The 23,476-nt window shown below is 44.6% G+C and overlaps 1 protein-coding gene across 2 annotated transcripts in view; it reads right to left on the bottom strand.

Moving 5' to 3' along the window:
• DDX59 (DEAD-box helicase 59) overlaps window positions 1–23,476 on the bottom strand; it is a 97,207-nt gene that overhangs the window by 72,988 nt on the left and 743 nt on the right. For both annotated transcript variants that reach the window (XM_051821093.2, XM_051821092.2), the window contains exon 2: window positions 22,291–22,481. In XM_051821093.2, the coding sequence (XP_051677053.2) occupies window positions 22,291–22,301 (11 nt within the window). In that variant the 5' untranslated portion in view covers window positions 22,302–22,481. The remainder of the gene's footprint in view (window positions 1–22,290; window positions 22,482–23,476) is intronic.

A 23,476-nucleotide genomic window follows, 5' to 3' on the forward strand; every position in this document is an offset into this window, starting at 1 on the left:
AATAAGGCTTGATATGGCAATCCACAGAAACAGGGATTTTTTTTTTTTTTTTGACAGGCAGAGTAGACAGTGAAGAGAGAGAGAGACAGAGAGAAAGGGTCCTTCCTTTTCCATTGGTTCACCCCCCAGTAACAGGGATTTTTTAACGTACCCCAGAGGTCCATGGCATTAATTAAAAAAGATACCACTAAACTGTGAAAATAGTCTGTTTGATGGTGCTGCTTATTAGAAATATAAATAGAAATCTTGTACATCTTTTTTTAAATAAACGTTGTCTTTAAAATCTGTAGTCAGGGAAGAGTGTGTACAATGAAAATGCATAGCTCAATGAATGTTCACAGGTGAATTCTGAGATGTACCTGTCAACAAGAGCCTGACTGACCCCTCTGCTCTAAAATCCACTGCCATACCTGGGCTGAGGACGAGCTTCCCTGGCGTGCTCACAGACAACAACTGAGTACAGCAAAGCTAAGGCAGGCCTGTTACTGGGGGACACACGATCCCCAGTGGTACACTTTAACTGGAGGACGCCCATCTGCTGGACTGATTCTTCCTCAGACTTCAAGGAAGTCAGAAGGCTTCCATCTGTCGTATCTCTCCTCTCTCCTACTCAAGCCAACCTTCCACGTGACCACCCTCCCAGTGGTCCCAGCTCCCTGCCCATTCCCTCTCACAGGCATATCCCCCAGTGAAATCCTTACACATTTCATTCTGCCTTGGTGTCTGCTTCATAGAGAACTCAGACTAATGCATGAACCAACCCTATAACCAGTCCCAGATAAAGAGGCAATATTACCAGCGTCTTGAAATATCTTCTCATGCCTCTCTACGGGTTCCAATGAGAAAGGGCTGGGGGGGAGTAATTTAATGGTGCATCATTATTAATCCCATATATTAGATTTCTCTGCCTTGGAGTTTTGCATATATTGCTCATATTGAAAACATTCTTTTGTGTCGGGCTTCTTTAATGCAATATCATGTTTATGACATTCATATATAACAATATTTCAGATAGATTTTTGTGTTGTATTCCTTCTAGTTCTTGACAGGCATACTGATCTATCATACCAATGTGGCCATGAATGTCCTTTACTAATTCTTGAATAAACAATCTCTATTTAGAAGCTATAGTGCACCAAAACAATTTATGACCTAAACAGTACCTTGTTTTGTAAACCAGATCTATTCAATTCTTTGTTAGTTTAAAAAATGAGGTCTTCTTTTTTTTTTTAAAGATTTATTTATTTATTTGAAAGGCAGAGTTACAGGGTGGCAGAGGCAGAGGCAGAGAGAGGGAGAGGGAGAGGGAGAGGGGGAGCGAGCGAGGAGAGAGGAGAGGAGAGGAGAGGAGAGGAGAGGAGAGGAGAGGAGAGGAGAGGAGAGGAGAGGAGAGGGATCTTCCATCTACTGATTGCTGATTCACTCCCCAAATGGCCACAACAGTTGGAACTGGGCTGATTTGAAGCCAGGAGCCAGGAGCTTCTTCCAGGTCTCATATGTGGGTACAGGGGCCCAAGTACTTGGGCCATTCTCTGCTGCTTTATCGGGCACATTAGCAGAGAGTTAGATTGGAATTGGAGCAGCCAAGTCTCGAACTGGCACCCATATTGGATGCTGGCACTGCAGCCAGTGGCTTTATCTGCTACACCACAGCACCAGCCCCCATTATGGGTACTTTTAAGTATTCATCCTTTAAAGTACTGAAAGATATGGGGGGCTAGCACTGTGGAATAGCAGGTAAAGCCACCATCTGCAGTGCCAGCAACCCATATGGGTGCCAGTTGGAGATCCAGCTGCTCCACTTCTGAACCAGCTCTCTGCTGTGTCCTGAGAAGGTACAAGATGGCCCAAGTCACTGGGCCCCTGCATCCTCATGGGAGACTGGGAAGAAGCTCCTGGCTCCTGGCTTTGGACTGGCTCAGCTCCAGCAGTTGCAGCCATTTGGGGAGTGAATCAGCAAATGGAAGACCTCTCTCTCTCTTTCTCTGCCTCTATATGGCTTTGCCTTTCAAATAAATAATAAAATTAATCTCCAGGGCTGGCACTGTGGTGCAGTGGGTTAAAGCCCCAGCCTGCAGTACCAGCATCCCATATGAGTGCCAGTTCGCATCCTCTTTGCTCCTCTTGCGATCCAACTCTCTGCTATGGCCTGGGAAAGCAGTAGAAGATGGCTCAAGTCCTTGGGCTCCTGTACCTACATTGGAGACCTGGAAGAAGCTCCTGGATCCTGGCTCTTGGGTTCAGATTGGTGCAGCTCTGGCTCTTGCAGCCAACTGGGGAGTGAACCAGCAGATGGAAGACCTCTCTCTCTCTCTGCTTCTCCTTCTCTCTTTGTGTAACTCTGACTTTCAGATAAATAAATATTTAAAATTAAAATAAAAATTAAAAAGATATGGTAAATATGCTAAATTTGGGCTGAAACTGCCTCTGTATGTAGCAAACTGCAACCTAACTTAAGAGTATATACTTGGGCCGGCGCCGCGGCTCACTAGGCTAATCCTCCGCCTAGCGGCGCCGGCACACCGGGTTCTAGTCCCGGTCGGGGCGCCGGATTCTGTCCCGGTTGCCCCTCTTCCAGGCCAGCTCTCTGCTGTGGCCAGGGAGTGCAGTGGAGGATGGCCCAGGTGCTTGGGCCCTGCACCCCATGGGAGACCAGGAAAAGCACCTGGCTCCTGGCTCCTGCCATCGGATCAGCGCGGTGCACCGGCCGCAGCGCGCTGGCCTCGGCGGCCATTGGAGGGTGAACCAACGGCAAAGGAAGACCTTTCTCTCTGTCTCTCTCTCTCACTGTCCACTCTGCCTGTCAAAAAAAAAAAAAAAAAAAAAAGAGTATATACTTGTACTCAGTAGGAGTCTTAGTCAATCACAGAGGTCAAAATTCAGCCATGCTGCCAACCAATCAGATCAAGCTGCTCTTGTAGGTCACTGTCTTTGTGACCTATCTATAAATCCTGCCCGGGGACCAGCATTGTGGCACAGCAGGAAAGCTTCTGCCTGCGATGCTGGCAACCCATCGGGGTGATGGTTTGAGTCTTGGCAGTTCCACTTCCAATCCAGCTCCCTGCTGATGCACCTGAGAAAGCAAAGAAGGATAGCCCAAGTGCTTGAGCCCCTGCACCCACATAGCAGACCCAGAAGAAACTCCTGGCTCCTGGCTTCAGACTGGCCCAGTTTTAGCCTTTGGGGCCATTTCGGGAGTGAACCAGTGCATGGATGATCTCTTTCTGTCTCTGCCTCTCTCTCTCTCTGTAACTCTGCCTTTCAAATAAATAAATCAATCTTTAAAAAAAAAAAAAATCCTACCTGCCCACATTGCAGTCCAGAGCAGAGAGCCTTACCCTTCTCTCCTCCCCTCGACACTGCCTCCCTGTATGCTACAGCATAACCCAGGGTGAAGAGGGGAGGACTGAGTCTGGAGCTGAGGGCAAGGCCCACCATTCACAGGGACTTGGTTTTTGACAAAGTGGCACGTTCTAGAAAACGGGAGGAAGGTGAAGATGGCAGGATTGGGGAGTATTAAAAGGTGGAGGGAGTTCTGGGGGAAAGGTGTGGCTTAGACTCCATAAAGATGGCCGTCTCCACGAAGAGCACCGTGAAGATCTAGGCAGTGAAGACCTGAATTCTTCTTGCCTGGAAGTGGTGAGGAAACAGGGCCTGGCACAGTGCCTGCCTTTCTACCCTCTGACCCTGTGTGGTTTGGAGGTATCACCGATAGATTTGTGTAAAGAATTATGCAAAAAAGCCACAGAGTTAAAGCTTGCTTACTTCAGAAGCGGTTTCCAAAACAGAACCTGAAATAAGGGAGGGGCTGCTCCCTTTATCCAGAGTGACAGCAGCAAGGGCGCATTTACCCGAAACCAACGATGCTGGATGCTCTGCTGCAGAGATGCCGCCCACACCAAGCCTTCCCAAGGCCCCTGGAGAGGCACATTTGCATCTGGTCACTGTGCTTGTGAAATCTGAACAAGCCAGATGATCCAGTACTGTGTGTGTGCACGTGAGGCTCTCACCTCCCACCTGTAAAATTATAAAAGCTTCCAGTGATGTAAAACCTGGATCAGATACCTCCTGCCCCCCAAGCTTTGAAAGCAACTCCACTGGTGCATGTAGAATTGTGAGGAAATGGCAACTCAAATTAAAAAACAATAAGGTTAATCCCTAAAAATATTTCTGAGAGGATGATTTACAGATGCATCTCTTTGGGACAAAACCAAAATAACAACAGAATCCCCTGCTGATCACCTGGGATTCACTGACAGGCCAAGGACACCATCATCTATCCAATCTCTCCTCAAGGTCCCCTCCTCTCGCTGCCTCTACCCTCAACGTCTGCTTCCTCCTCTCCGTCTCCAGAAGGAAGACGAGCAATAGTCAAAGCTAACATGAGTGCTCATCATTTTCCTTGTACCACTCCGTTGACCTTAAAGTGTGTCTTCCTGTTCTCAGAATCAATACCATGGAATTCCAGTCCCTACCAGGATCTCAGTTTCTAAATGATCTTGCCAGAAGAAACATCTGATTGTATGACTCCCTTGCTTAGATATGTTCAGTGGCTCTCACTGCCCACAGCTCCACCTCCCTGGCCATTCTTCCAAAGGGAGTCATGCTTTGGCGAAACCAGGATTTCCCAAGTGTGCTCATGTACAAGACTTTGCATGATTTGATATCCATGCATACTTTTTTTTTTCTTCTTTGTCTTAAAGATTTATTTTATTCACTTGAAAGCAGAGTTACAGAGAGAGAAACAGAGACAGAAACAGAGAGGTCTTCCATCCTCTGGTTCACTCCCCCAGTGGCCTAAACACCCAGGGCTTGACCAAACTGAAAACAGGAGCCAAGAGCTTCTTCTGGGTCTCCCTGTGGGTAAAGGCACCCAAGTACTTGGTCCATCCTCTGCTGCTTTCTCAGGCACATTAGCAGGGAGTTGGATTGGAAGTTGAGCAGCCAGGACTCAAACTGGTGCTCATATGGGATGCTGGTGCTTCAGGTGGCAGCTTAGCCCACTATGCCTCAGTGCCGGCCCCTGGTTTTTTCAATCTGTGCACTTTCATAAACTTTTTGAAGGTACTTCATATGCATAAATTTATGTTTTTTTTCACCAAAATAAAGATATTTGAATTCCATTTTGCACTAACTTTGAAATGTACTCACAAAGCAATATTTATTCTAATACCATTTGCAACAGTAATAATTAGAAGCTACATAAACAACTACTAACAGTAAAATGGATAAATACTGGTAGACATTTGGCCTAGGGGTTAAGATTCCCAGATCCCATGTCATACTGCCTGGGTTTGATACCTGCCTCTGGTTCCCAGTTCCAGCTTCCTGGTAACAGACCCTGTGGCTGGTAATACACAGCTGTGGCTAGACCAGGCCGAAGCCAAGAGCCAGGAGACTCATGCAAATCTCCACATGGGTACAGGGGCCCAAGCACTTGGGCCATCTTCCATTGCCTTCCCAGTCTCATTAGCAGGGAGCTAGATCAGAAGCAGAGCAGCCAGGACTTGAACTGGTGCCCATATAAGATGCTGGCACCTCAGGCAGCAGCTTAAGTGCTATGCCACAATGCCGATCCCAATTAACATTTTTAACAAGTTGAGCAAAGATAGCAATATGCTCAGGTTTAACAAAGATCAAGATTTTATGATATTATTTTTTGTAACTTTCTTTAGGCTTGAAATATTTTAAAGAGTGAACATGGTAGAATCAATCCTGCCTGATTTTAACATTCCAATAGCTATGCTAGGATCTCAATATAGTAGCTATATATTGCATGATGTGACGTGCTTTTCTAACATCTTGAACTTGGGTAAGGATTGAAGAACATCAGAACATCATTTTCTACTTATTGCCTGGAAAAGAAAGAATTAATTTGAAATCAAGCAGTGCCTTCTGAAATTGCTTCAATAGGGCAAAAGAGTGAACACAGAGCAGCATTCAGTGAAAATGAGGGACTGATGGAGGAGAAGGTGAACTAGGCTGGAGGCGGGAAGAGGGAAAGGGAGAGCGACACTGATTAGGAAGCTGGAGGAGACAGAAACCAATGAAAAAAGGAGTGAATTAAAGGGGATACCTGGACAAGACAATCAGTAATGGAAGGACATGGAAGCGTGGTGGAGCAGGTAATTCTTTAAGTTACCATAGAAACTTTTAAAAGGCAGACTTTGACACTGAACGTGATTTTGCTTTCTCAGATCACAGTTTACGATTACTAATGTTTTCTTCAACATCCTTATTTCAGAATGAGGGAACTGAGTCCCAGGGAACTAAGTGTCCCCACTGTTAAGGAAGCATAGAGCTGGAAGCAGCACTCACATCCACTGAGGGCACCCTGAAGCTGTGATTCCTCCACTTCACTGCACTGCGTTAATAAAACATGGCCTGCACGTACGTAACAAGAAGGGGTGCTGGTGGGAGGGGTGTGAGAGGGAAGTACAAGGAACTCCCCCAGGACAGGAAAAGCCAAAAGAATGGTGGCAGCAGAGTGATAGAAATAGAGTTCACCTTTGAGGCATGTATCATCTTCCTCTTCTGTTTTTTTTTTTTTTTTTTTTTTTTTTAATTATTTCTTTATTCAAGAGGCGGGGAGACAAAGGGAAAGAAAGAGATCACCTCTGCTGGTTCACCTCTCAAATGCTCACAACAGAGCTGAGAACTCAGGCCAGGCCTTCGACTGTGTAACAGGAACCCAAGCACTTGAGCCATCATCTGATGCTCCCCAGTGTCTGAATTAACAGGAAGCTGGAGCCAGAACAGGGTATCAAACCCAGATACCCTGATATGGGACGCAGATGCCTTAGGCACTGGGTGAGATGCCTGCTCCTGTTTTGAAACCTTTTTGAAAGAGGCTCTCAGGGTTTGCTTTTCTGTCTTAGGTATGTTAATAGGCAAGTGATACGGGGAGTCCATAGATGGGGATTTGGGAGTGGATTATACTAATCCACTCTTAAGACTATTTTAGTTTCTGTCTTTCCAACAAAACATTCCCTGTTACACATTTGGTTGTGTGACATGCTGAGCTGGAAGTTTCTTAGTTTTGTTAAACTGTGAAAGCATGTTATTTTCTAATGAAACATGTGTGTCAGAATCATATTTGGTCTACAGGAAGTCCCATGCATAGGAAGAAGCCAGGTGCACTCGCCCCTGTTCCTTTCCATGCCCTTGAGTTTTCCTGAAGAACTTCACTAGCAACCCTGGCTGTGCAGCTGGTGACAGACTCCAGCGTCAAGTGGCTAGCTAGGCTCATGAATGTGCCTTTGTTTGAGCAGAGTTGTGGGGCAGCAAGGGTCCCGTCCTGCCCAACACTTGCCATTTAAACCTCCCGGTACTGAGATTTATAACTTGGCTGGAACACTTTATTCGTCATACAATTTTGTGTCAAAGGATTACTTTTCACAAATTCTGAAAACAAACACATACTAAGTGAAAGCAAATCAAACATTTTATGTAGAGCCTGATTTTTCTCCCTTCGTAAGTTGTGTTCTCACTCTTTTTGGGGAAAGGATGCAATTAGGAAGTGGGCATTTCAATGAGACCTTTGATTAAAATCCAGTCATACTCTGGGCGAGCATTTGTTACATAATGCAGTTTTGGTTCCATTTGGAATCCAGCAAGAACTAAGACATTCACTTGGAAAAAGTGTGCTAATTTGTGTTTTTTCAGAGCAGTTCTCCTAAGAAAATTACCTGGGGTCCTAATAAATCATTTTGGGATTAAAAAAAAAAAAACTCTGTAGAAAAAAAATTACTTAATGTTCTAAACTGCAATAATTAATATACTTTCAAAAATAATGCCAAAAATATCCTGTAAATTAAAAAAAAATTCCATGAAATGTGAAGAAGCACTACCGTGCTGCCAAACTGGAGGATGAACACGGGCTCTGAAGTCCCCGGGCCCCCTCCTATTGCCTGCATTGTTTTCCCCAGCATTTTCTCCAACCCCATGGAATGTCTGAGGTCACACAATACAGTCCTTTGAATTACAATTGCTTTTTTGCAGCTGGAGCAAGGAGGAGTGGAAATGATTTTTCTAAACTGAATGCTGCTTTTAATTTTAATTATGAAATTTAAAATTAAGGCAGCAACATTTTTTAACGTTGGAATTCTATTTGGGGGAGAAGTGCTAGCTTAGTATGCAACTTACAGGATAAGCATTAGTTCAAAACTTTGTCATAGTTACCATGTCTCAGAGGAGATGGCTCTTGGAGTATCATGCTAGAATGAGGTCCTACCATAACACAACATTTAGAGGCTTTATTGCTTTAATCACACGTAATTACTCCATAAAATGATGTGCTATCCACTTAAATAATTCCGTTGGAAATGCCTGATGAAAAATAGTTCATTCAGGGAAAGAAATTACCTCCAGACAGAAAACTTATTATAGGGACTGGCATTATGGCATAGCGGGTAAAGCAGCCACCTGTGACGCTGGCATCCCATCTTGGCACTGGTTCAAGTCCCGCCTGCTTCACTTCCAATGCAGCTCTCTGCTGATTCACCTGGGAAAGCAGCCTTAAAGGATGGCCCAAGTGCTTGGGACCCTGCATCCACGTGGGAAACCCCGAGGAAGCTTCTTGCTCCTGGCTCCTGGCCTCAGTCTGTTCCAGTTCCAGCTGTTGTGGCCATTTGGGGAGTGAACCAGCAGATGGAGGATCTCTCTCCCTGCCTCTCTCTATATAGCTCTGCCTTTCAAGTAAATGAATAAATATTTTTTAAAAACCAAAAACATATTACAGCTGCTCAGAGTCTAGTGAAAAAAAAAGAAACAAACGTTTTATTGATGTGAAGAGCAGGAGTAAAGAAACAAATGGAAAATCTAATATTTACATAAACTACAACTACAGCCTGTCTTTTATAAATATTATTTGAGTTCTAAGAAGAATGGACAACTCTGCAAGCAATCTTGCCACCCCAACACAAACTCTTTGAAAAGCAGTGCAAATTAGCCTTTTGTATTTTCAGCTGTTCATCCCGTCCCTGTCAGCAAATTTTGTTTCTGGCACAAGACATTCTTTGTGTTCTCTTCATCAAGAAAAGTCAAATATCTAATTTGACTATTTTATGTTTTAAACATTTATTTTATTTATTTGAAAAACAGTTATAGAGAGGCAGAGGCAGAGAAAGGTTTTGCATCTGCTGGTTCACTCCCCAAATGGCTGCAACAGCCAGAGCTGGGCCAATCCAAAGCCAGGAGCCAGGAGCTTCCTCTGGGTCTCCCTTGTGGATACCAGGGCCCAAGGACTTGGGCCATCTTCCACTGCTTTCCAGGCCATAGCAGAGAGCTGGATTGGAAGAGGAGTAGCTGGGATTGAACCAGCACCCATACTGGACGCCAGCCCTGGCCCCGGCTGCAGGCTTCTGAAACTCCAACAGGGACTGGGGATTTGCTTCCAATATGGCTCACTTGCATGGCTGTGGGCAGGAAGCCTCACTGCTTGACCAAGGGTACCTCCTCACAGACTACTCAAGTGTCCTCCCAGCATGGCAGCAGGATTTTCCCACAGCACGTGAGCTGAGAGAAAAGCAAGAAGCTGCAATTTCCAAAGGCTAGTTGTGGACACTGTCCCTTATGTTTTCTCCTATTCACTGGAACTGAGAACCTTAATCCAGCTGACACTCAAGGGATGAGGAATTCGGTTCTCTTTATGAAGAGAATATCAATGAATTTGTGGGTCTGACTCCCTGTTCTCGTGTGTGTGTGACAGCACCAGCCTGCAGCCCCTCCATCTTGTACCCAATCTCTAATAAAAATGCCAGCAGAGATAATCCATACACAGGGCGGACGTATGGTGCAGCTGTTGCGCACATCCCATATCAGAGTGCCTGGGTTCAAGTCCCAACACTGGCTCCAGATTCTAGCTTCCTGCTAATGTTTATCTTGGATGATGGCTCAAGTACTGGTGCCCCTGCCACTCGCCTGGGAGACCTGGAGTTAGTTACTGGCTCTCGGCTTTGGCCTGGCCTGGTCCCTGCTGTGGTGGGATTTGAGTAGTGAACCAGCATGGAAACTCTGTCCATCTGTCTCTCAAATAAATAAAAATAATCCATATAAAATTTTAAAAGATATTGTACATAGCAAAAATTGTAGAAGATAAAAAGTTTTGCCCCAAAAGTCACATCTTTTAAACAAAATTAGAGCTATAAAAATATTTCTCAGGAAAATCAAATGTTAATAACCACAAATGAAAACAATAGCAGAAGATCTTGCGGTTAGAATTTGAAGCTGACAGGGGCCGGCGTTGTGGAATAGTGGGTAAAGCCACTGCCTGCAATGCTGGCATCCCATATGGGTACTGGTTCAAGTTCTCGCTGCTCCACTTCTGATCCAGCTCCCTGCTTAATGGTCTGGGAAAAGCAGTGAAGATGGCCCAAGTGCTTCGGGTCCTGCTTCCAGCATGGGAAACCGAGAAAAAGCTCCTGTCTCCTGGCTTTGGCCTGGCTCAGCTCTGGCCATTGTGGCAGGGAGTGGAAGATCTCTCTCTCTTTCTGTCCCTCTCTGTGGTTCTTTTAAATAAATAGATACATAAATAAAAGAACTTGAAGTGGACAAAAACTGCATTAAAAATCAAATCTTTGGGGCCGGTGCCATGGTATAGTGGGTTAATCCTCCACCTGTGGTGTCGGTATCCCATATGGGTGCCAGTTCTAGTCCCGGCTGTTCCACTTCCAACCCAGCTCTCTGCTGTGGCCTGGGAAAGCAGTAGAAGTTGGCTCAAGTCCTTGGGCCCCTGCACCCATGTGAGAGACCGGGAAGAACCGCCTGACTCCTGGCTTTGGATCAGCGCAGCTCCAGTCATTGCAGCCATTTGGGTAGTGAACCAGCGGATTGAAGACCTTTCTGGTTCTCCCTCTCACTATCTGTAATTCTACCTCTCACATAAAATAAATAAAATCTTTAAAAATTTTTTTTAAATATTTGTTGTAAATTTGCATAGAAAAGAATAAATTCCAGTAACAATATTCTCAATAAGATAGCAAAAGAAAATGGAAAAATGAGAGTACCATAACTGCAGAGAAGAATATAATTTAAAAATTAGCCTAAATGGCACACATTCTGAAAAATACTAACTTCAGAATCAACATTATTGGTATAATTCTGATAAAAATGCTTATCTTAGACTACAAAGTAAAAATGTTACTGAGATCAAAACAGTAAAGTCTAAGTATCTCTGGAGACGAAAGAGCTGTGACAATACATTCATTCACTCTGTCATTATAGTTATATATTCATTTACATAACCTTCCCGGTGGGGTGGCGGTGGAGGAAAGACTTCTCAAAGACTGACATCTAAAGCAGAAAGTGTAAAAGGAAAGGTTGATAGACTTGACTATAGAAAAACTGACACAACCCAACGTGCTACAATTAACAAACATGGAAATATGATGAACTTGGAAAAATGGCTGCATTTGATCAACAAAGACTTGATATATTTAATATACAATATATTTATTATCACATAATAGGAAAACTCTAACAGAAAAATAAAAATATGTTCCCATAACAGAAAATAGCAAATAAAATTGTGAAGAAATCTTTATTATTCTTACTTCACAATTAACAATACAAATTAAAATAACAATGCAGGGAGCCAGTGTTGTGGCTTGGTAGGCAAAGCTGCCGCCTACAACACTATCATCCCAGTTGGGCGCTGGTTGGAGTCCCAGCTGCTCCACTCCCAACCCAGCTCCCTACTAAGGCCGTGGAAAGCAGTGGAGGATGGCCCAAGTGCTTGTGCACCTGCACCCATGTGGGAGACCCGGGTGAAGCTCCTGGTTCCTGGCTTTTGGCTTCAGAGTGGCCCAGCCCAGCAACTGAGGCCATCTGAGGAGTGAACCAGTGGATGGGAGATCTGTCTTTCTCTCTGTGTCTCTGTCTCTCCTTGTCTCTGTAACCTTGTCCTTTTTTTTTTTTTTTTTTTTTTAAGATTTATTTATTTGAAAGGCAAAGTTACAGAGAGGTAGAGGCAGAGAGAGAGAGAGAGAGAGAGGTCTTCCATCTGCTGGTTCACTCTCCAGATGGCCACAACGGCTGGAACTGTGCTGATCTGATGCCAGGAGCTTCCTCCGAGTCTCCCAGGTGGGTGCAGGGGCCAAAGTACTTGGGCCATCTTCCACTGCCTTCCCAGGCCATAGCAGAGAGCTGGATTGCAAGTGTAGCAATCCCATATGGGATGCCAGCACTGCAGGCGGTGGCTTTACCTGCTACACCTACAGCACCAGCCCCAATCCTATCTTTCAAATAAATAAATAAATCTTTTAAACAGAAAATAAATATGGAAGTAACAAAAATATACTATAACAGGGACTTGATTAAAATTTTTAAGATGTGTCATAGAACAAAATTCTGTTGTGCATTAAATTGGTGTTTTAGATGAATATTTACTTATATAAAAGGACATTAATATGTAAAAGAAATGTTACAAATGTCATATACAATATTTTGTTACAAACGAATGCAGGATATTCTAAGGTCACCTCTGGGTGATGAAATTACAGGTGTTTATTTCTGCCTTTTTCTTTCCTGTATTTTCTGAATTAAACAAATGGATGTAGATTGCTTCCACCACTAGAAAAAAATTTAATTTAAAAATTATTTTAAATATAAAAAATGCAGCTCCTGTCTGGCGCCGGGCAGGGGTGGTTAGCTCAGCCCCGCTATCCGTGGAGCTGCGGCGCCTCTGAGCTGCGCCCTCACTGTGGTCCATTTCTGGGGCCCGGGAGTCTGCAGGTGCGCGGATGCACGACGCCATGGCGGCGCTGGCCAAAGGACCTGTGTGGGGTTCGAAGCAGAAGCCGTTCCTGAAGCGTCAGAAAAATAGGACAGTTCTGTTCCCACCTTTCTGTTTCTCAGGAATTCTCAGAATTCCTGAAACACACGTGCCCCGGCGTTGACCACAAGTCAGCGAAGGCGTCTGGGGGAGGACCCCCGCCCCGGCACCCCGCCTGCAGGTTCTGACGTCTCAGATGAACAGGTGACAGCGCTGGAAGCAGGAGATGAGCTACAGGCCGTCTGCCCTACGGCCCCCAGTTGGAGGAGAGGCGCCGTGTGCTGCTCCTCATGAAAGCAAACAAACAGGAAGCAAAATGCGGGCTCAGCAGAGAGATTCTGGAAGCCCTGGGTGGGACTGGCGTCCAAGCACCGAAGGGCGAGGCCGGGCCAGCAGGACACAGCGGCCTGGGACCGGCGGGCTTGCGGGAGGCCTGCACACCGAGGAAAACGGTGAACTGCTGCCTATGCTGAGAGCAGAAAATTGAGAAATGAAGGCGGTGCCTGCCTGCTGCCAGGAATATTCAATTCCAGGGAGCAGCTCACGATGTAGTCCTCAGAGATGGACCGCGAATAAGAAAATGCTTCTTTTTTTTAAATTTTTTTAATTTTTTTTTTTTTTTGACAGGCAGAGTGGACAGTGAGAGAGAGACAGAGAGGAAGGTCTTCCTTTGCCGTTGGTTCACCCTCCAATGGCCGCTGCGGCCGGCGCACTGCGCTGATCCAAAGGCAGGAGCCAGGTGCTTCTCCTGGTCTCCCATGGGGTGCAGGGCCCAAGGACTTGGGCCATCCTCCACTGCCTTCCTGGGCCACAGCAGAGAGCTGGCCTGGAAGAGGGGCAACCAGGACAGAATCTGGCACCCCGACCGGGACTAGAACCCGGTGTGCCAGCGCCGCAAGGCGGAGGATTAGCCTAGTGAGCCACGGCGCTGGCCAAGAAAATGCTTCTTAGTCAGTTCTGCTTTGTGTATTTCCCAGGGCCATGCTAAATCAATGTATGACATGCTTTTTCTACCCAAAATAGAAGGCAATAAACATCTTCAAATTCCATTTTAAAATATTTTAAAAACACACTCAATTGTAATTAGAAGGATGCATTGTTTTGTTTTGTATTGATGCAGGGTTTCCTGTTATGTACACTTTCTCTTTTCCTGATGAAGAAAGCATGATTAAAAAAAAGAAGAAGAAGAAGAAGAAGAAGAAGAAGAGAAAAGCTGGCTAAGATCTGGGAACAGGCTGTATCTACTACCACCTCCTGTCCAATTCCGCCCTCACATCTCGGCTCCATCTCCCATTCCTAGGATCACCCTAAAAACTTAACCAGACTACTAATTGGCTCATGGAAGGTAATGATGTACAGGTGTAGACTGCTTAGGTCACCCCTTTATGTGACTGTTAAGACTGACATACAAGACTTAGGGTGTGATAGTTTACTATTTGCACACACCCAGGTTTTTTTTTAATGAACGATATTAATATTTATTTGAACAGGGAAACTGCAGTTTTTTTTTTTAAATTGGACCGTTGTTTTATTTTATTATTTTTATAGAAAACTTTTAATATATAAATTTTGAAAGTACAACTTTTGGATTATAGAATTCTTCCCCCCATATCCACCCTCCCATCCACAAACCCTCCCATCTCCTACTCCTTCTCCCATCCCATTCTTCATTAAGATTCATTTTTGATTATCTTTATATATAGAAGATCAGCTTAGTATATACTAAGTAAAGATTTCAACAGTTTGCACCCACACGGATACACAAAGTATAAAGTACTGTTTGAAGACTAGTTTTAACGTTAATTCTCATAGTACAACACGTTAAGGACAGAGGTCCTACATGGGGAACAAGTGCACAGTGACTCCCGTTGTTGATTTAACAATTGACACTATTATTTATTGTGGGGAGCAACTCGGACTAGACTAAGTTACTGGAATTAAGACTTATTCTATGCATCTGCTCTCCCACAATATGGCGCTGGGAGAGAAGAAAACAGCTTCTACACAGCTGCCTCCAGTTCAGCCAATAAACTGTAGGACTTGCTCCTGATTGGAGAGCAGCGTACTCGGCATGTAGGCAGCCGAGTTAGGATTGGTGGAGGAGGACTATAAAGGAGGAGAGAGACGGCATGCACCAGGAACATCTAAGGGGAACATCTAAGAGGGACACCTGTGCAGCCCCCGAGAGAGCCGGCCGGCGGTGTGCCACTCCCCTGCGGAAGTGGGGAATGTGGCTAGGGGGAACTGCCCTTCCACGGAGGTGGAAGGGACAGCAGCCAACCCGGGAAGAACCAGCAGCAAACCCGGGAAGGGCCGAGCAGACAAGAGAACAACGCAGGGTCCTGTGTCGTTCCTCCACGAAGAGGGGGAGCGACATTTATGGCATCAGTAATCACCCAAGGCTCTTGTCATGAGCTGCCAAGGCTATGGAAGCCTCTTGAGTTCACAAACTCCAATATTATTTAGACAAGGCTATAGTCAAAGTGGAAGTTCTCTCCTCCCTTCAGAGAAAGGTTCCTCCTTTTTCAATGGCCCCTTCTTTCCACTGGGATCTCTCACTCATAGAGATCTTTCATTTAGGTCATTTTTTGCCACAGTGTCTTGGCTTTCCATGCCATGGGCTTTTTAGCCAGATCCAAATGCCTTAAGGGCTAATTGTGAGGCCAAACACACCCAGTTTTTAGATTTCCAATTTTATGTAAAAACAACAAATATTTTTCCTGATTCTATTTACAAATAGTTGTTATTAGTCTAATTATGTTCACTAACTTAATGTACCAAAATATCTTTTGGGACCAGTGCTGTGGCACAGTGGGTTAATGCCCTGGCCTGAACCACTGGCATCCTGTATGGGTGCCAGTTCAGGACCCGGCTGCTCCACTTCCAATCCAGCTCCCTGCTATAGCCTGGGAAGGCAGTGGATGATGGCTGAGTCCTTGGGCCCCTGCACCCATGTGGGAGAACTGGAAGAAGCTCCTGGCTCCTGGCTTTGGATCAGCACAGCTCCAGCTGTTGAGGCCATCTGGGGAGTGAACCATCGGATGGAAGACCCCCCTCTCTCTCTTCTTTCTGCTTCTGCCTTTCCTCTCTCTCAAATAAATAAATCTTTTTTAAAAAATCTTTTAAAATATGGTAAGAAATGAAAGTAAACAGACTTTAAATGGATTAGTAAAAGCACTATAGCACTTTTTCTTTTCTTAGATTACTTACATAATAGATATAATTAATTAATGTGAAAGAGCAACAGGGGGAGAGAGAGAGAATCTTCCATCTGTTAATTCACTCCCCGAATGCCTGCAACAGCCAGGACGGGGTCAGGCCAAAGCCAGGAGTCTAAAATTCCATCAGGTCTCCACATAGGTGGCAGAGACCCAGGTACTTGGGAGATGACCTGTTGCCTCCCAGGCATGCTAGCAGGAAGCTGGGTAGGAAGAAGAAGAGCCAGGGCTGGAAGCATCCCAAGCTGTGGCTTTACCTGCTAGGCCATAATGCCTGCCTCTACTGCTTCTATTTTTACAATTTTTTTTTTTTTTTTTGACAGGCAGAGTTAGACAGTGAGAGAGAGAGAGACAGAGACAAAGGTCTTCCTTCCGTTGGTTCACTCCCCAATTGGCCACAACGGCCGGCGCTGCACTGATCCAAAGCCAGGAGCCAGCTGCTTCCTCCAGGTCTCCCATGCGGGTGCAGGGTCCATGGGATTTGGGCTATCCTCCACTGCCTTCCCGGGCCACTGCAGAGAGCTGGACTGTAAGACGAGCAACTGGGACAGAATCCAGCGCCCCAACTGGGTCTAGAACCCAGGGTGCCAGCGCCGCAGGCGGAAGATTAGCCTAGTGAGCCGCAGCGCTGGCCTATTACTTCTATTTTTAAAGAAACCTTTTTTATTTTGGAACTGTGAAAAACTATTTCAGCACATTTTTAACCTACTAAGGCCTTTTGTTGTTTTTCTTTTATGTCCAATTCCAGCTTTCATTTTGAATAACCTAAAAGTAAACTGTTTCTCACATGGCAAAAAAACCATTCTGAGTTATCTAAATGCCACACAGAATATCATTTTGGATGCCACAAGCTTTTGCCTTTTTTAAATTCTCAATGTCAAGCTATAATTTCCCTTTTCTAGTTTTATCCAGAACCTTTAAATTAACAACAAAGAAACTAAACAGGAAGTTACATTTCTCTGATCTAGAAAATTAGGAGGAAGATGGGGAACAGATGAGAAAACTGAATCAGGAAAAGGAAACCTCCATGCCTTATTTGCATTAATCAAAGTCATACATTCAAAATCTTCCTAGCGTCCTAACTAAAGAGACCAGATACCAGAAAGAAGGAGAGTGTATCTTCCCAGCTGTCTACAGGTCATGATGAAAGGAACAAAATGACCACTTTGGATGAACCACTGAGGATTCAGAATCTATTTCAAAAGAAGTCCACAAAAGTTTAAACAGTGCTCCTAGCTAATGCCCTAGAACATTTAACTGACATTTCCAGACACTGTGAAAGAAGGAACTGTCAGCCTGAAAATCATGCCTTGGTCAAACATCAACGTATCTGAAACCATGACAATAACTATTTCCATGGCAACTAGGATACACAAAAATACTAGATTTCTGCTTCGTTTTTCTAAATGCTGTTTAGGAGCCAGTTTTGTTTAAGAAGCTAATCAAGGTTAAAACACTTAGTTCAGTTAGAGCAGTGGCCTCTAGACTTTGGGATTTCATAAAGCAACCAAATTTCCCCTGATGAATGAATTGGATAGGAGTGAACATGAAGTTATCAACTTTTTCATTTTACCAAAGAAGGATATACAAAAGCTCAACCATACTGTACATTCACTGGTATTTCATAAAAGAAAGGATATCTTAATAGGGGAAAAATAGCAGGAAGCAAATAATGTCACAATAAAAAATAGTTTCATAGAGGAAAAAAAATTATGAAAAAATGAGTATATTTCCGCAAGATAAATTCTAACAAACACAATAAACTAGTGTTTAGGTATCACTGGGGGTCACTCATTGAATTAAGGTAATCAATTTCCCATGTTTGATTCCCACATAAACTAGTGAAATGAAATTTACTTAGAATGTGTGTAAGTGTAAATTATTCACTAATCCTTTCATCCATTTCACAAGTACTTCCTGTGATCTCTTGCCTACTAGACTCTGCTGGTGATTATGAAGCAGATAAGATTGTCTCTTCTCAGGGAGCAGAGAAAGAACTAAAGTGTCGGACAAAACCTTCCATAAGGGAGCACAGGTACCTCAAGGGTAGAACAGGGAAAGGTCATGGAAGAGGTGACGTTGAAGGCACATGGATTTCAATATCCCATGTTGGGCATTACAGAGGGAGGCTAATAAGATTAGGCAAACCAATAAGCCTTGGAAAGGGTTAAACATCTTTAAGCTTCTGAAGGTAGTCTGACGTGGTATCATCTGGATCTAAGGAGGACACTGGGGACATGTGTCTGACCATTTCACAGAGGATCTCAAAGGCAGGGCGAATACTTAGACTCTCTCTGGTGAGCAAGCAGGTAGGTGAGGACGGAAACATTCAGGAGCTGTCAGTTGGAGTGTCAGTTCTGCTCTTTCTCGTAAAACCTTGAGGAGTTTCCCTAATCTCTCTGAGCCTCCATTTTCCATCTATAAAACGAGGTAGAAGCCTATGAGCATACTTCAAAAAGTTCATGGAAAATGGAATTAAAAGATGTTTACTTTGGTACAAAAACATTTGGAAATACAGGAACAGTTTTTCATAATAAGCATTTGACTTTTTGAAGACCCTGTGAATGCTACGTGCTATTTTATGCTAAATAAGATGCAGTGGGCAAATGTTTAGCCTAGTGGAGTGTGGGAGCTCAATATCCAGCTCCAGCTCTTGACTTCAGCCTCCTGCTAATGTAGTCCTTGGGAGGCAGTGGTGACAACTCAAGTAATTGGGTACTTGTCACTCATCATGGAGACATGGGTTGAATCCCCAGATCCTAGCTCTGGCCCTGGCCCAGGCCCATTTGTTGCAGGCATTTGGTGAGTGAACAGCAGATGGTAGCAGGCTCGTGTGTGTGTTCTCTTAGTCTCTGTCAATCTCTCTTTGAAATAAATAAATGAAAATTTCAATAACGAAAATGCAGTTTATGAAAGGCCTAGTAGTTTCAGATACATAGTATGAAATCACTAAAGTTTTATGACTCTGGATATTTGTTGAATCATCAAAGTTCAGATTGGGGAAGATTAAGATGTCCACTGGTAAATTCAGAAGTAAAGACTGCGGCCGGCGCTGTGGTGCAGCAGGTTAAAGCTCTGGCCTGAAGTGCCTGCAGCTCATATGGGCGCTGGTTCTAGTCCCAGCTGCTTCTTTTCCGATCCAGCTCTATGCTATGGCCTGGGAAAGCAGAAGATGGCCAGGTCCGTGGGCCCCTGTACCCAAGTAGGAGACCTTGGAGAAGCTCCTGGTTCCTGGCTCCTGGCTTCGGATTGGTGCAGCACCAGCCGTTGCAGCCATCTGGGGAGTGAACCAGTGGATGGAAGACCTCTCTCTCTCTGTCTCTACTTTTCTCTGTAACTCTGTCTTTCAAATAAATAAATCTTTAAAAAAAAGTTTTCTGGACTTAAATGGGAGTGAATGAGAGAAAAATGAGAAACTCATGGGAATGGAAAAGAGTAGATAGAAGTGGATTGCTTGGACAGAGTAGGATTAGCAGGGGTGGGAGGATCTCAAGAATGACCCATTTGAAGCACAGAATGGACAGCATCATTAGGAGAGATTGAGATTAGAAGCCAAGTGAGGGAAATCGAGTGAGCTTGTTTTAGATCATGTGGAATCTGATCCTAGGTCTGTATCTGGGTGAAGATGACCTACAGGCATTAAAAAGTCCTCAAGGGAGGGGACAGGAGATGAGATACCGATTAGAAAATCGCCTGCCATGAAAACAGCACTGTGATCCCAGGGAGGGAGAGACAGGGAAGGAGGGGCTCAGAGACGGAGTCTGGAGTAGCTCCTCCACTGGGCAGGTGAGCAGCAGAGAAGGGATTCGGAAAGTGAGAGAGGATCAAGGGCCCGCTGGAGGGCCACTGAACCTGGCGGAGAAGATGGTGTTAGGAACAAGGGGGCGATCACCAGTGGTGCTGCATGTCCCAGAAGCCAAAGGGGCAGGAGCCCAAGAGTCACAGCAAGAAGTGTTGTGCAATGACTTTCACGAGAGCAGTCTCAGTGGGGTGGCGAGAGCACAGCTACAGTGCTAGAAAGGTGAAAGGCTGGTTTAACAAAACATTCATTTATATTTTGAATATGTAAAGAAGCTTGTGAATCCAAGTGAACCAAAGCTACCAAAACATCTGGAGAAAAAAAGTTGGGTCTCACAATGACTCTGCAGGTTTCTGGGAATTTTCAGGATACACCATGAATATATATATATATATATACTCCTCCTTTAGAGACTGAAATCCTGAATGGTGGGCATCTGCTGATGTAGACAGATGTCACCTTCTGTCACAAACTGCTGGCACGGGGTAGCCTGGGAGCTGCTGGCTGAACCCCATTCTTCAGCAGTGGAAATCTGACAGCAGAGAAGGCTTGTGTGTTCTCCCAAATCACATGGCAGAAACGAACAGTACTGGAACCAGAGTCCGGACTCCTGCCCTGTGTTCTTTCGATACTTCCCAACACTTTCCTGCCTTCGGTGGTGTTTAAAAATGATGGACACCTTGCTCATTATTGGAGCCAGAGGGAGAGCAGCTTCAATAGGGAATAAATAAAGGGAACACATCCTAGGGAAATCTCGGTGCTGTACCTGGGGACCCAAGGGTCAGGTTTCTCTGTTTGGTATCTGACACTGACTCATGGTGGGAGCCTGGGAAGTTATGCGGCCTGTGTTTCAGTCGTTCCAGCCACACACTTGGCATCATACCACACAAGCCTCACTGGAATTGTTGTGAGGGTTGATGAGGTAATCCTTATAAAAATCTGTTAGCTATCGGGATGAAAGCCACAACTGTGGCTTCTGTCGCACATTGGTTAATTAGCTGCTGCTACACTTCAGCCAACTTGACCTCTTGCTGTTGTCAGTTAGCTAAGCATTTCCCTACCTCCACCCCCTCGGGCATTCTCAACTTGGTTCACTCCAAGTTTTCTTTTTCTAGTTCCCTGAGATTCAAAATAACCTAAGGTTTTCACCACTTAAGACCTTTGCCCCTTGGTTGCTCAAATAGCAAGTGCGAATAATAGCATCCCTGTGGTGAAGACGAAATAAAGTAATATATGCAGACAGCGCCTGATCCGTAGGACGTGCTCCACATTAGCTGCAGTGAGGCTATGCATACACGCTTTCTATTTAAGTAAACAATATGAGGTCTTAATGTAGGACTCACTGCTTTAGTAGTTCTTTGCATTTGAGGGGACAGATGAAGTATCAAGGTTTCTAGCTTCAGAGATAACACACACAAAAAGGTACAGGATCTGGGCTGCACAGGCCATACGATCTCCAAGTATTCTCACTAAACATTTGCAGCTTCAGTTGTCCTGTTCAAAACTGCAACCTCAGCACCTGGGTGCTCAGTCACTACTGGCTGATGAATGAGTGAACGAACTTAGGGAATCTATCCAATGACAGAGAAATAGAAGATGGCCATAAGGAAAGAAATCTGGCCACATTTTGGATTTTCCAGGAGAAATGAGAAAAACATTTAAAAATGGAGAACAGAGGGTTGGGAATTTGGAAATGTGAAGAACTGTTGCTCGGTGCACAGAGATCTTAAGCCTGGGGTTAAAAAGTAGCTGTGCAGTTGGACAAGCAGGCCCAAAGAGCCACCCGGCCTCGGTTTTGTTTTCAACAAAGTCCGATACCTTAAGGAGGCTGGGGAGAGCATTTCTTCTTGACAGAGATATCCCACAGAGATTTCTAGTTCTGAAAGGATCATTCTGAAGGTGTCACAAAGAACACTCTATTACAGTGTCTGTCTCCCCGAACACGAATCCTTCTTCTTTGTTCTCAGGGTGTTTCCCTGTTCATAACGGCCTCCTCCCATGACCCCGAGTCATTTCACAGCCTCCCTGAAAGTAACAGCTGCTCTTTGTTACTTATGTTTCCCCCTTTCCTAAACACCCTCCTCCCCAACTTGGGCCAAAGTAACACCATCCCTGCTAAAGCACCACCACCGAGTCAGAGGACCAGTTGGAGTAGCTGTCTTTGTTCCCCCTCTTCCTCATCTTGTTTACCTAGCTTGAAATACTTTTCAATGAAATTCAACAAGCACTTACCCAGAACACACTGAGCAAAGCACCATTCTAGGTCCCAGGCATAGAAAGGTGATTAGGCGTGAGAGCCTCGAATGGCCTCACAGATTATTATGACGACTGGCAAAAGACTTAGCATCTCTCTTCAACCTTTCTAGGCTGCAGGTTTCTGATAATTTGATTTGTGTGCTTGAGAATCCAGTTGAAGTTGTTCTTGATATTACATTTAACAGAACTCTCCAAGGCTACCTAGGCACATATATTCCCTGCACATGCTGTCTTACAGTACTCACCGCTTTTGCATGGTATTGTATTTATTTGTGGACACTGTTGGCCTCCATGATCCAGAAAGGGAACAGGCACAGGGAAAGGTGCTTGAAGAGCGGAGCCAGATTTGTGCTTGAATTTGAAGCCAGACTTGGTTATGCGTCAATTATGAAATCTTGGCCATGTCACATAACCTCCACGGTCCTCAGTCCTGTATCTAGAATTAGAAGAAAATAATCATTCTTATTTAGTAGAATGAATGTGGAAATTAGATTTCTTTTTTTTTTTAAAGGTGTATTTGTTTGTTTTGAAAGGCCGAGTTACAGAGACAGAGAGAGGGAGAGACAGAGATCTCCTGGTTCACTCCCCAAATGGCTGCAATGGCCAGGACTGGGCCAGGCCAAAACCAGGAGCCAGGAGCTTCTTCTGGGTCTTCCATATGGGTGCAGGGGCACAAGCACCTAGGCCATCTTCCACTGCTTTCCCAGGTGCATTAGCAGGGAGCTGGATCAGAAGTGGAGTAGCCGAAATGCAAACCACCACCCATACGGAATGCTAGTGTCAAAGGCAGCAGCTTTACCCACAACAACACAATGTTGGCCCCTGGAAATTAGTATTCATATGAATATACTTTGTGAACTACTGTCTATGTAAGTTTTACTATTCCTACTAGTAAAGGGCCTTGCCGATAAGGAAAACACTATTAATTCTTGAAAAAAATCACGTCAACCACACTGCAGCATATTATCAGCATCACGTATGTTCTGATCCTGTCTCAGACTGTTGACAGGTCTTATGTGTAGTGTCCCACCAGGTTCAGGGAGAAATTCAACAGAATCCGAGGGGCTTGCTAGCTGGTAGAACTGCCGTTTTAGATAGTAGAGAACAAAAGAGGCACTAGTAGTTGAAAGCTCGGGCTTTGGAGTCTGCTAGTGCTATGTTTAAATCTTGGCTCTGCCTTCACGAGTTGTGTGATGTGGGTTAATTTCAATTTTCTCTGAGCTTTTGTTTTCTCATCTGTAAAATGAAGATAATACAGGGTTTTATGATTAACAGTAGAAAATGTATTAAAATGGAATGCTGTGAGATGAGTGAATCAGGTGAGCTCAGTATGTGTTAAATGCAACAAGTTCGTTACCCTCAGACTCTAAACATTAACTGAGCATTTACTACCGTACAGGTGCTGGGGACAGAGACCCTGCCACCAACCAT

This window comes from Oryctolagus cuniculus, chromosome 13 (genome assembly GCF_964237555.1).
Source record: "Oryctolagus cuniculus chromosome 13, mOryCun1.1, whole genome shotgun sequence".
Classification (NCBI taxonomy): domain Eukaryota; kingdom Metazoa; phylum Chordata; class Mammalia; order Lagomorpha; family Leporidae; genus Oryctolagus; species Oryctolagus cuniculus.